Consider the following 13,664-nt stretch of genomic DNA (forward strand, 5'->3'; position numbering starts at 1 on the left):
AAAATTTCTTTTAAAAGATGATTAGGTTGTTTTAAATTCTATTAATGTGTTCATTTACTCAACAAAGATTGCCTATTATGTGTCACATTACTAGTGACCAGAAGTCATGGTTCCACCCCTTGTGGGGTTTACAACCTAGCAGTAATTTGGCAGGAATAGTGTCCCTATTGCTTTTTAAAAAATTAAACCTCAACTACAAAGTGTAGTAGCTTAGGGAAATCTTGGCTGATGAGGTATATATAAGCAGAATCCTTGCTCTATCACTTCTTAGCTGTGTGACCTTGGCAAAGCTAACCTGCCTTATCATGTATGTTTCCTCAGTGGTAAAGTGGGGCAAAAAAATGGATTCCCTCGTAAGTGCTTAATAGCGCTTGGCATGTATTAAAGCATTTACTAAAAGTTATCATTATCATTGTAATAATTATTTAAAAGACACAGTGATTTGTAACACAGCTAAGGGGGAGCGTAGTATCGGTAGGGAGCATGATATTTTTGTCAAGAAGGACTTGGGCGAACGAAACCATGATGGCCCTTCCAGCAGTGACGGTTAACAGCGTGAGTTCAGAAACAACAGCCCCACCCCTCCTCGCATTCCGGCCCCGCCCCGAGTTAAGCTCCGCCCCTCCCTGGAGCTCTTGTTCCCTTCCCTGTAGCGCGCTCATTCCCCCCCGCCCCGCCCCGTACTCGACCCGCCCCTTTTCTCCTCAGACTCCGCCTTCGCCACTGGAGGCGGGGCCTGTCGCCCACGCGCGAAGGGCGGGGCTAAAGGCGGAACCATTGGGGGGCGGAGCCAGGAGAGCTCTATCCAATCCCCGGCCCCGAAATCTCAGCTCCGGAGGGGGCGGGACGCACGGGGAAGTAGCCGCACTCAGCTTTGCATAGCAACGCACAGCTTTGCATAACCAATACAGGCAGGCATTTAAAGGCGTCGTCGCCTCCACGAACCCTGTAGTTAACTCGGTGAGGACCCACCCTTTGCGATGAACCCCCTGATGCAGGCTCCTCTCCTCATCTCCCTGGGCTTGCTTCTCGCCGGCCCAGCGGCTCCTGCACGCATTTTCTCGAACCGGGTGAGCACCCTTTCCTTTAGGAGGCTGCTTCCAGCATCCCAGCCCAGCTCGGGATGTGCGGGCTGGGGTGGGATATGGGGGTGGCCTCTCCGGTCTCTAGAATTACTTCTTTGCAGCAGAGCCTCCCAAAGTCACTAACTGTGGGACTCTGAGTGGGTCCTTTGCTTTCTGCGGGTTTCAGTTTCCCCGTCTGTACAGAGGGTGGGCTGTAAGGCTTTGCTCTGCTCCAGACTGTTTTGGAAGGGTTAATCTCAGTCCCGTCTGTACTCCTGTCCTCTTTGCAAACGTCTGAGTGAAATTTTACGGAACTGCAAGACCAAGGCTCTAATCCCAGGCCCAGAGACGCAGCCCCCTTTACGTGCCCTCTCTTTTCCGCCATGAAAATGCCTGGTACCCTTCCCCTCCCCTCTGTACTGCTCTGAGGCGCTGCTCCTCCTGGTGTGTGGGTGGGTTTGAGAGGCTCTTCACCCCAGAAGGTCCATACTTGCTCCTCTGGCGACAAAGGTGCAGCCCTGCTCCTGGGTGTGAGGCATGGAGAGGCGCCAGCCTACAAGCTTCTCCCTATCTTCTCAGTCACCCTGTGCTCCAGACCCTGGGGAAGGGGAAGTTCTGTCATTCTGAGAAGTAGAGAAGCCTAGTTCCATGGCCTCTTTGCTGCATACCTGGGGGCCAGACACTTAGTATCTCTGGCAGCAGTCAAAGAGAGAGGCCCAGCCTAGGTCCCCTCCCGCCAACCTCCTTGGAAATATTTGTCAGAGCCAGGAACAGGGTGGCGTGAGGGAAAGTTGGGATAGGACTAGGAGGCTTGGCTTCTGATTCCTCCTCTGTCTCTAATCCATGGGAGTGGCATTTGGGCTCCTTAAGCCTTGGTCTCCTTATCTGTACAATGGGCTCGATAGTACCAACCTGCCTTTCTTTGATGGTTGTGGGTGAAGGGAAATGCTTCCATGGATGGAAAAGCTCTTATATCTTAAACTCATAAAGTGATAGAAGCCAGTGGGCTCAGCCTCACCCTGCCCCAGGGGCAAGGAGTCTATTTTGCCTATTAAATGGAGGAGCGGAAGAACTCTTGGCCTTGTTGGCCTGGAGGGTTCACAGTTAGTCCCTGAGTGTAGATTGAGAATGTTTCTCTTGGCTCCAGGTCTGACCACTATGAGGTGGTGTGGCTAAGCCTGGAACCAGTCCTACATCCCCGCTCTCCTACATGTCTTGGCTGTGGATGCCGTCCCAGACCAGAGGGTCTTACGTTGGCAGTTTTAGAGAGGCCATGAGACATCAGGGAGTTCACCCACCTTACCCAGCCCCATAGAGGATAGGGGACTCATCTGAGATTACACAGCAAGGGGCACTTTCCATTCTTATCTGCTATCATCTGGGTCTTCTCTGGGCTCATGTGATTCGGAACCCTTACCCTGAAACCCTGGGCCACATGAAGGCTGTGGGGTGATAGTGAGTGTTTGAGCATCGGGAAACCGGAGTTCCGGTTCCTCTTCTAGCATTAACCCGGTCTCATGACCCTGGGCTGTGGTGATCCTTAGATAAAAGGGGAGAATGTCTAGCCCCAGGCTGGGCGCAAAATAGGTACTTAATAGACTCTCTGATAACTGTCTAATGTCATTTATCGTGCACATACTATGTGCTATGTGTTGAGCCATGTGCTTTGCTCTTTATTTCCCTAATAAACTTTTTTAGGGGAGTAATTTTAGACTTACAGAAAAGTTGCAAAGACAGTACAGAGTTCCCACACACTCCTCACTCAGTTTCCCCTAATGTTAACATCTTGTATTACCATGGTACATTTGTCAAGACTGAGAAACCAGCATAGGTGCCTTACCACTAGCTAAACTCTAGACTTTATTTGGATTCTACCAGTTTTCCCATTAATGTCCTCTTTCTGTTCCAGGATCCAATCTCGGGCACCACGTTGCATGTGTTTTCCTGTCTCCCCAGTCTCCTCTGGTCTGTGACAGTTTCTCAGTCTTGTGTTTTCATGGCTGTGACAGTGTTGAGTTGTGACCTGTACTTTCTGTATACAAACTTCTCACTCTTACAGTAGCCCTGTGAGAAGATATAGTTATGCCCATTTAATATATGAGGAAATTGAGCCTCAAGAGGGGTCAACTGACGCATGTTCTCAGCTAGTGAGAGTGGCTGAGGTATGGTTTTAATCCAGGTCTGTGATTTGGACCCATATTTCTGCCTCCACAGCTGTGCCTTTGCCCTCTGCCATACGTTGCCTCTTCCCACATGTTAGCCTAGGCTGGGATGACAAATATCTGGTGCCAGGCCTGCCCTTAGTGGGCATTGCTAACACATCATGCTTCCTTTTCCGGATGAGACTGGACTCAGCTGCAGAATTCACTGCGACAGAAGCCTCTAGTCAGCCATCGACAAAGCACCTTGTTAAGTCTCCCCAGAGCCTGAGGGAAGGAGGAGCAGTGTTCTCTGGACACTTCCTCCAGCCTGGAATCAATCCTCGCTGTGAATCTGGCTGCCTTGGAATTTGTGAAAGCAGCTCTAGAAAACGGCTAGTCCTCCTACCCACCCTCCAGCCCAACTCTTAATCCCAGACATGCTTTCATTTGATAGTGGCCTTCTAATTGGTCTCCCGTGTTCTAAACTCGACCCTCTGCAGTCCATTCTCAATCATAAACCAGAGCATGACACTCTTCTGCAATGGCGTTCCATGGCACTTATAGGAAATCCAGCCTCCTGATGATGACCTATGAGGTCTGGCATGAATTAAATGACCCTGCCACCCCTCTAAGCTTACCTGGGTGCCTCATCCACTACATCTAGCCCACTGGCCTTGTAGGGCCCAGAGCAGCTGAGCGTCTTCCCGGTGCGGGGCCTTTGCCCATGTTCCCTCTGCCTGAACATTCTTTCAGTACTTGCATGGCTGACTCCTCATCTTGCAGGATTATAACTTCCTCATCACCCTATTTAAGTGAGTCCTTTGTTACTCAACACGACCCTCTGTTTCTTTTATGGCACCCAGAGATCATAGTGGGTAATATTTATGTACATTGGACTTGAAGCTCCTCATCGCAGGGCAGGCACATTTCTAATTGTTTACCTCTATGAACAGCCCTTGGCCCCGGGCCTGTGATCACTGCTTCATAAATATCTGCGGAATGAATGTTGAAGGAAACATTTGTTGGTACCTACCCTGTCTAAGGGGCTGTGGGGAATGCAGGGATGAATCAGGCCTTTCTTAGTCATGGCCCAATGCTTCATTCCAAGGGACAGAAGCCCATTCCAAGAAGCTCAAGTAAAGGGAAGTTTATTCCAGGTATACAAGGAATCTCATGGAACTAATGGCAGGAAGTGGCGGCTGGGATGTCTAATGGCTATCATTTAGGGAGCCAGCTCATGCTTTGTGCCTGTCATTGTGTTATGAGCTTTACGTCCATGCTCTCACCCTCGCAACAGGTCTGGGAGGAAAGTAGAAATGACTCCACTTAAAAGATGTGGAAATTGCAGCTCCAAAGGGGAAACTGGCCTGTAGAGTCACATGATATGGTGGTCGAGCTATGATTTCAAGCCATGTCTACCAACTAAAGCCTTGATTTACCCATATCTTAGTCTAAAACCATGCCCTTGGCTGTTCCCCCTCACTGCCTATTTAGATAGGGGGCCGGAGGCAGGGGGCGACTCTGTCTGTTCTCTTTTCCACAGACCAGCAGAGCCCTTAGTTCTTGTCCCTTTGGCTTGGTCATGAGTCTAGGTGTTCTGGCTCTGCCTTAAAGCTTATGACCCCATGACAGCTCAAAGCCCAAAGTCCTCTGAATGATTTTGCCTCTGTCTCACTTCCCAAATTGGAGGCAGAGAGAATCTGTCCGCCTGGCCTGGGTTAAGTATTCTCTTTTGGCCCACCTACCTGTGGCTGTGTTGATGATGGGGGTCAACTTGGGGATGTGGGACTGGCAGGTTTTCCTTCTAAGATGGGATGTGCATGGTGGGAATGCTGAAAGTCTCTTGTAGGTGGCCTTCAGGGGGCTGGGAAAGGTGTGAGTGGGTGGGCAGAGTCTTCATGGTATAGGAAGTGTTAAAGATCATAGACAGGGTTCTGTGGGAGTGGGGAGTCAGTGGTCATGTGTAGTTGGACACGATGGTGGAATCAGGAATCAGGAGACCTCTTGGGGGATGTGGAGGAAGAAGAGGAGATATGGCTCAGCAGAGGGGAGGGGAATGAGTTGGGGTGTGCGACAGGGCAGGGCATGAGCAATGGGAGTTAAGAAAGTACTGGTTAGGATTGCGGAAGTTTGTTCACTAGGGATTGTTCATCAACAGATGGCCCACTGGGGATCTTTTCAGGTGTGTCCTAGTCCCTCCCTGGGCTAATTGTGCCTCCTTGAGGGTAGGGTGTTAGATGTTGTTATGTTTCCCCCTGTGTTTTGTGTTCCCTATTGTTCCTGGCCCTGGATTGGGCTTGGGGTGTGACGTGAATAAAGTTCTGGGCATGGGCTGCAAAGCCGAATCCTCCAAAAGCCTCCCTCTAAGGAGATGCCAAGACTAGTTGGAGAGGAGTGGGGAGCAGGGAGGTGAGAGATCAGAGAAGGTATCTACCAAAGGTGGATATATGGTTAGTCTCCTATTTTGAAGTACAAGGTTTGTGATTTTGTGCTCTATAGTTCACGGCACACTTTTTGGAGATTGTCTTTTAGTTTAGTCCTGCCTGTGAAATGGGTAGGACCAGTGTTATTCCAGGTTTACAGATGTGGAGTTGCAGATGAAGCTCACAGAGGGCAGGTACCTCGCCCACGGGCACACTGTCAGTAAACTGCTCTGTTAATCCTTCTAACCTGTGAGAGTTCCTTTTGTCAACTTTTCTTTTCTCGTCTTTTCTTGCTGCCTTATTGTCCTTAGCTCACCCAGCTCAGTAGCTTTTCCTGGGATAACTGCCATAAGGGGAAGGACCCGGTGGTGATCAACAGCCTGACTGTGGAACCTGACCCCATTGTCATTCCTGGGAAGATGACCATCAGCGCTGAGGTCAAGACCACTGCGAACCTCAAAGATCCTCTGAAGGTGAGCCCAGGGGTGGGCAGGGTCAGGGAGGTGCTGAAGGGACGGTGCTGTGGGCCAGAGGGAGGGCCCTGAGGCATGTATGCTCAGGGAACTGAATAATTTTGGAATCCTGGAATCCCAGAGCAGCAAAAGAAGCATAGATTTGTTAAATGTCCTTTCATAAGTTTATTTGCCTTTTGTATTTCTGTTTAGGAATAACCAGTTCATTCATGCCTGTTGCCTGTTTTGGGGGTGGATATTTGCATGTTTTCATACAGAACAACAGAAACTTTCTGTGTATCCATTGCAACTCCATATATTGTAGTCCTTTCCTCACTGGTTTGCATTGCTACCTTTATACCATATTATTATTTTTTTAATATTTATTTGTTTATTTGGCTGCATCAGGTCTCAGTTGCGGCACGCGGGCTCTTCATCGCAAGGCACAGGGCTTCTCTCTAGTTGTGGCGCGCGGGCTGCAGAGCGTGTGGGCTTAGTAGTTGTGACATATACCGTATTCTTGTATGCCTTCAGCCTGTCCTGGTGCAGATCTCTTCTGGCACCAGTTTCCTTTCGACTCTTTAAAAGGTTTTCTGATTTGGAATCTGTGTACCTGAAACTACCCTTTGACTTGGTTAATCACAGCCCCTACCTCATACATTTCTCTGAGCGATTACTGAGTTAATAACATGGATAGTGCCTTGCACAGGGCCTGGCACACAAGACCAGCTCGGTACATGTTAGCCCTTGTTAATATTTCCGTTAGTATCAATCTCTTCCTGTGGCTTCTTTGACCCAGACAGAGTCCTGTACGTGCAAACAGCTCTCAAGCTTTGCTTTGTCCAGCACCTCTTCCCAAGTCTTCTACAGGCTACGTCACCGCATTTTCTTTAGCTGTTCTTCAAGTGATTTTCTACCAGGGTCACATTTCTACACTACCTCCGCTGAGTCTGGAGCAAAGAGCTCTTTGGCGAGCTGGCCATCATGCTTGCTCTTCTGCCACTGCCATGCAAACTGCAGACGTTTCCAAGAACACTGATGCAGTACAACTGACTTGGAAGGAAAAAGCTGGTGAACTCCTTTTTCTTTCCCCAGCCTTTTCCTGGCTTCTTTGTAGGCCATTAAGATGGGTTCCCCCCCCCCACCCATTTTCTATTATAGATCTTCCTCAACTTACATCCCAGTGAACCTAGCATAAGTTGAAAAATCTCGTTAAGTTGAAACTGCATTTAATACACCTAACCTACCAAATGTCACAGCTTAGCCTCGCCTACCTTAACCACACTCAGAACATGTACATTAGCCTGCAGTTGGGCAAAATCATTTAACACAAAGCCTATTTTATGATAAGGTGTTGAATATTGAATACTGTACTGAAAGTGAAAACCAGAATGGTTGTGTGGGTACAGAATGGTTTAAGTTGTTTACCCTCCTGATCGCATGGCTGACTGGGAGCTGTGGCTTCCTGCCACTGCCCAGCATCTCCAGAGAGAATGGTACTGCATATTGCTAGCCCTGAAAAAGATCACAATTCATAACAGGAAGTACAGTTTCTACAGAATGTGTATTGCTTCTGTACCATCGTAAAGTTGAAAAATTGTAAGTTGAACCATCGTCAGTCTGTACTTTATTACCTGTCATAAATTGGGGCCATTGAGCTTTTTAAAATTGAACTCAGATTCCCACTGCCTCTTCCCTTCCTCCTACATTTCTCTTATGTATATATTTTTGATTTGGTTCCTTTATCTTTTTAGGGTATGTGCATACTAGCTATTAAATGAAAGCCTCTCACCACTTGTGTAGGAGAAAAGATGATGAGTCTCCTTTTACAGATAAGAGACACTGAAGCTCAGAGAAGGATGCAACTTGCCCCAGGTCAGCATTCAAGGCTGGTGTCCTTATCTATCTAATGTTTCCTATTTCTGAGCTCTTTCTGGCAGGGAGGCGGAATTAGTGCTTGGAGTTTTACCAGGGGAGTACGCCAGGACTTTCCTCTTGACAGCAAAGACCCCCGCCCCCCAGGAGAGCTGCTAGGACGCAAGCACTGTATGAGCCTGAAGGGCTCTTAAGGTTAATGGCTTCTCCCCTTGTTACTGGGGCCCAGAGAGGAGTGACTGGTCCAGGCCATGTACCTGTTAGTGGCAGGAGAGAAACCTCCTCCTCCTCCTCTTCTGACCTTGCTGAAGTGAAATTTCTTCAATCAAAAGTCCCATTTGGGGCTTCCCTGGTGGCGCAGTGGTTAAGAATCCACGTGCCTGGAGCCCGAGCTCTGCAACAAGAGAAGCCACTGCAGTGAGAAGCCCGGGCACTGCAACGAAGAGTAACCCCCGCTCACTGCAACTAGAGAAAGCCCACACGCAGCAATGAAGACTCAACGCAGCCAAAAATAAATAAAATAAATTTTAAAAAATATTAAGGAAAAAAAAAGTCCCATTTGGAACCTGGATGGACTTGATGCCAGCTACAATTTTGAGAAGTTGGATGCGCCAGATTCTGTGAGCCATGGGCAAGGTTGGAGTCTGTCCAGGAACGCCTTTTTCTTCTTTTGATGTGTTCCACAGGATTTGGCATAATTTAGAACTCCCTTCTTTGAGCTCTCGTGTTCCAGCCTCTGAGACCTTGGTTTCCCCATCCTCAGGAATCGTAAACTGCTACCACATTTGGCATGTACACTTATTTCAGGCTTTTAGACACGTAGCTTTCAGCCCTGATGGTTTAGCTTTTCTTTCCCCTCTAAAGTCCTGTACCTGCAATGCCCCTGCCTGAGCCCTGTGATTGAGATATAACTGCCCCTTCCCCGATCTCATCAAATGTCTCCCGTTCAAGTCAGTTGCTAACAGTGGATCTTTTTTTTTTTTTTAATTTATTTATTTTATTTTTGGCTGCATTGGGTCTTTGTTGCTGTGTGCGGGCTTTCTCTAGTTGTGGCAAGCGGGGTTACTCTTCGTTGCGGTGTGCGTGCTTCTCATTGCAGTGGCTTCTCTTGTTGTGGAGCACAGGCTCTAGGCACGTGGGCTTCAATAGTTGTGGCATACGGGCTCAGTAGTTGTGGCTCGTGGGCTCTAGAGTGCAGGGTCAGTAGTTGTGGCACACGGGGTTAGTTGCCCCATGGCATGTGGGATCTTCCCAGACCAGGGCTCGAACCCGTGTCCCCTGCACTGGCAGGCGGATTCTTAACCACTGCACCACGAAGGAGGCCCCTGTCAGTGGGTCTTTATCTAGAGCCTTGTGTGCCTAGCCCTGAGCTAGAGGCCAAGAGAAAAGTCATTGTTTTCAACTTGTAAGAAACTTTGACTCTTAGGATGTCAGAACTGGTAGGTCTCTTCAAGATCATGAGATCCAAATACTCCATGGTCAAGATGGAGGAGCAGAGGCCTGAGTGGGGAAAGGACTTGCCCAAGTGCCCTGGTGGGTACAGGGATCCTGATTCCATTACTCGTCAGTGCCTCTGTCTGTCTTGTGGAACCAGGTCCCATGACACAGGGGTTTATTTAGGTTGAGCTGTGGAGGTGCTAAGGTAGTTCTGGAGTAGAGGGATTGATGGTCCCTTATTACTCAGCTTTGCTTGATTTTTTTTTTTTTTGGCCACGCTGCACGTCTTGTGGGATCTTAGGCCCCCAACCAGGGATTGAACTCGGGCCCATGGCAGTGAAAGCACCAAGTCCTAACCACTGGACCACCCAGGGAACTCCCCTTGCTTGCTCTTCTGAGCCATATGAACAAGTAGACTGAGAACAAAGACTGGAAAATCAGCCATGGTTTGTAATCCCTAAACGGCAGGCATGACTGTTGCCTTAAGTTCGGGTGCCCCCGCTGAGTACCTCCTGTGCTGTGCTTGTCCTGGCTGGGGGAGGCCTGGTTCCTAGTGGATGCAGCCCCACAGGCTTCCAGTGTGGTGGGAGGAGCCCAGGCAGGACTTGGTCCCCGCTGGTCCCCTCAGCTGGGTGTTCTTTCTTGTTCAGGGCAGAACTGGCTCAACCATTTTCATTGGGGTGTTAGCAAAACAAGGAGGGGTACTGAGGGGAGAAGTCCAGCAGGAAGTAATTTTTGGACTTCAGGCACTATGCTAAGTGTTTGACAGGCATTGTCTCACTCAGTGGGACCTTGTGAGAGAGGCAGACACTCTTAAAATATCCCATTTTGGAGATGAGGGGATGGAGACAGAAGAAATTCCCCAAGGGCACAAGAGTAGGAAGTGGCCGAAGTAGCATTCCACTCCAGGCCCTCGGCTCTTTCTAGGCAAAAGGGTTGAAGCAGGCTTGGCAGGAGAGGAGACAGGAGGGCTGGGAGGGGACTGTGCATGACTCGGGGTGGGGAATAACGTGTGGGTCAGCAGAGTGGGATGAGGCAAATTTGAGTTTGTCCACTCAGGATTCAGCCTGCGCGGACTTATCCCTTCCTCCTGGACCTGGATCCTGACACCTGGGCCAGTTGCAAGACTGAGTCCACAGCCTGGGGAGCCAGCCTGAGCCCAGCAGGCTCAAGGGGAATAAGTGCCCATCCAGGATTTGTCTCTTAGAAACAAAAGCCCTGAATCAAGTGAGCTTGGGGGCTGGGATTCATAGGATGCTGTGATGTTACAGCCGAGAGTGGTTTCCTGCCATTACACCCACGGAGAATCAGACTTCCTCCTGCCCTTTCCTGACACTTTTCCCTGACACCTGTGGGGGGATACGAACATGGTCCCTAAGGCACCACTCATTTGGCTCTTAGGCAGCTAATACTTAGTGAATGCTTAGCCCGTGCCAGGCACAACTGGTCAGCCCCACCTCCAGAACAGGAGCAGAATCATGGCAGCATGGAGGTGTGAAGTACTCACAGATCTCCCCATCCAGCTTCTCTCTGGGTGCAGGAGTCCTTTTGTAGCTTCCCCAACAGGGTCCAGGCAGCCCGCCTCTTCTTGAGGTAGTTCCATCTGTTGTAACCTCACTATGATTGTTAAGATCTTCCTAATAGCAATCCCAAAATGATCTCTCTGTAAATTCCTATTGTTTTCAGTTGTCTTCTATGGCTGTACAGAGAAAATAGGATCCAAGAATAGCAGATGGGTTTCATCTTAGTAACCAACTCCAATCAGTTGGTGGTAGCTGCCTGAAGTCCTCTGAAGGAAAAGGTTCTGAAGCCAAGATTGGGCTGAGAAGGAAAGTCTAGAAGCAATGCCACAGTTAGCCAATTAGCAGTTAGATGACAAGTGAATTTCAACTTCAGCCAATGGGTGGTGACTACCTAAAGAATTATAAGACTGTGTGGTTCAGTGCAGGGGGGAAAAAAAGTTACATTTGATTATTAAAGTCTGCCATGGGCACAGGAAAGGATAGTGTTGGAGCATGTGCCACAGTATTGTCATTTCTCGATCAGAATATCTCCCAGATCCCATCCAGTTAAAAACTCTGTTAAAATAAAATGCTGGCCTTTTAAAGAGGCAGAGGAACTGGTATGTTTGCCTTGGAATTTTACACTTTCTCCAACTCTCTCACCAGGTGGTATTAACTCTGGAGAAGGAAGTGGCTGGCTTTTGGGTCAAAGTCCCATGTATGGAGCAATTTGGCAGCTGCACCTATGAGAACTTCTGTAATGTGCTTGAAGTGTTAACTCCCCAAGAGAATCCCTGCCCAGAACCCCTGCACACCTATGGGCTTCCCTGTCACTGTCCCTTCAAACAAGTAAGTATAGGGAGGGGAGAGCATTCCCCCTGTGACTAGAGTAGAGACATGGGGTTTGGAGACATTCTCTTGCAGACCTGGATGTCTGTGGGTGTAAATTGATATGATCTATCCTGAATCACTTATCTTTTGGGGGCCTCGGTTGATCCAACTGTGAATGGGAGACCTGAAGCTCGATCTGACCTCTGGTGTCCTTTTGCTATCACATTCTATGTTCTACATGGCTGTTAGGAGAGTGGGAGGAGGGGCAGTTTGCCGCTGCAATCCTAGAGGTCACTCCAGGAGAGAGTCCCATCTGTAGGCTCTCACTGACCTGTGGTCCACTGCCTTTCCCACAGGGTACCTACTCACTGCCCAAGTCTGACTTCTTCCTGCCTGACCTGGAGCTGCCCAGCTGGCTCAGCAGTGGGAACTACCGCTCGGAGATCATCCTAAGCATCAACGGGAAGCGTCTGGGCTGTGTCAAAATCTCCGCCTCTCTAAAGGGCAAATAAGGTGGCACCTGCCACAGCAGAATGAAGAGGGTGTGAGGAAGGCATCCTCTTCTTCTGTCTTACGTTGGCCATGGCCAGATTCTACTCTCTGTCCTTTCTCAAGCCCCTTTCTACAATGACGACACTCCCCCGCTGAAAGTCATTTTATGCCACCTACAAAATTTTTAGGTGTGGGCCAGCAGCCCTAACCTAAGGGCGGATGAGCCTGGTGGTTTCTGACAGCCCAGGACATCTACTGGGCTGGCCACTGCATTTTCCTCCTCACCCCCATGTCTTTCTCTAAGAGCTCAACTCATTTTCTAAACAGTCAAGGAAGGGGGCTAACACGTCAGTGTTAGGTCAGTGTGTCACTGACCTAAAAGCAGAGTGAGAGTACTAACAGTTTTCATTTTACTCCCACCCCCTCTTACAATGAAGGATCTGAAGGAGTCGATCTCAGTCTGTTCCTCCATTAACGTCTATGATTTAGTGTTCTTTTCTAGACTTGCCCAGTTAACAGTGGGGCACGGTGTATCCTGGAGAGGCAAGGCATGTGATGGGAGAGATATCTGAGAATGGTCTATGTGTTTAAGATAGTCTGCGAACTCAGGTACCTGCAGGGCAAAGCGCAAGACATCAGTAAGTGATGAGGACCACGAGGAACATGTTGTTTGCGGGCACATCTTCCATTTTTTCCTTTGTATAATAACATAACTGATCCGAGGCAGCTGCTGCCCAGTCTCGAGCTGGGGGTATAATCAGGGATGTGGGGACTGGGGTGAGTTGGAAAGGGCACATCTGGTCCGTAGGGACAGCTGCTATCTAGCTATAGCCAGTGAGTACCACAGGAGAGTATGGGCCCAGCATTGCCAAATATTCTCAATTTCTTTTTCCCTCGAGAAGCCAGAAATCCAGACTTTTATATGAAATCAATTTTAAAATATTGGCAACGAATTATTTTTTTAAATACTGAGCAGGCAGAAGGGGCCAATCAGACTTGTCACTGGGGAAATCTGGTTGGCTCATGGGTGGCCAGTTCGTGGCCTTGGATATAAGAACATGCATGCCTTGTCCTTTTAACCTTGAGACAACTCGTCCAGCACTGTTTCTCCCTCCATCGGGTCAAATCCATAGTGCCTGACCCTAGAATGCTCCCCCAGTGCTGGGGGAGTAGAGGCGGCCTCAGAGCTGTGAGCTCAGGGATCACGAGGCTGCCTGCCCTGGCCTTGGAGCACTGTCAGGGTGAGTGGGGCAGAGGCTGAACAGGTGGACCCGCCAGCAGCCACTGTGGAGCAGGGATCCAGCGAAGAGAGGTGGACTCATGTCAGGTGCCTGGGTTTGTTCACTGTCCTGTCCTCTCATGACAACTTAATCACCCATGACCAGCCCCGGGTTCTGGGCTCACATGAAGGCTGGAATGGTAATAAATCTTTTTAACTTGAGGAGAA

General features: G+C 49.1%; 1 protein-coding gene across 1 annotated transcript; it reads left to right on the forward strand.

The window, feature by feature from the left end:
* The first annotated feature begins 858 nt into the window (after window positions 1-858).
* GM2A (GM2 ganglioside activator) lies at window positions 859-13,664 on the forward strand. The gene is made up of 4 exons (XM_036848346.1): window positions 859-1,070; window positions 5,940-6,101; window positions 11,561-11,743; window positions 12,082-13,664. Exons 1-4 carry the CDS (start codon window positions 981-983, stop codon window positions 12,235-12,237), a joined length of 591 nt encoding a protein of 196 aa, XP_036704241.1. The 5' UTR covers window positions 859-980; the 3' UTR covers window positions 12,238-13,664.

This window comes from Balaenoptera musculus, chromosome 3 (genome assembly GCF_009873245.2).
Source record: "Balaenoptera musculus isolate JJ_BM4_2016_0621 chromosome 3, mBalMus1.pri.v3, whole genome shotgun sequence".
Lineage (NCBI taxonomy): Eukaryota > Metazoa > Chordata > Mammalia > Artiodactyla > Balaenopteridae > Balaenoptera > Balaenoptera musculus.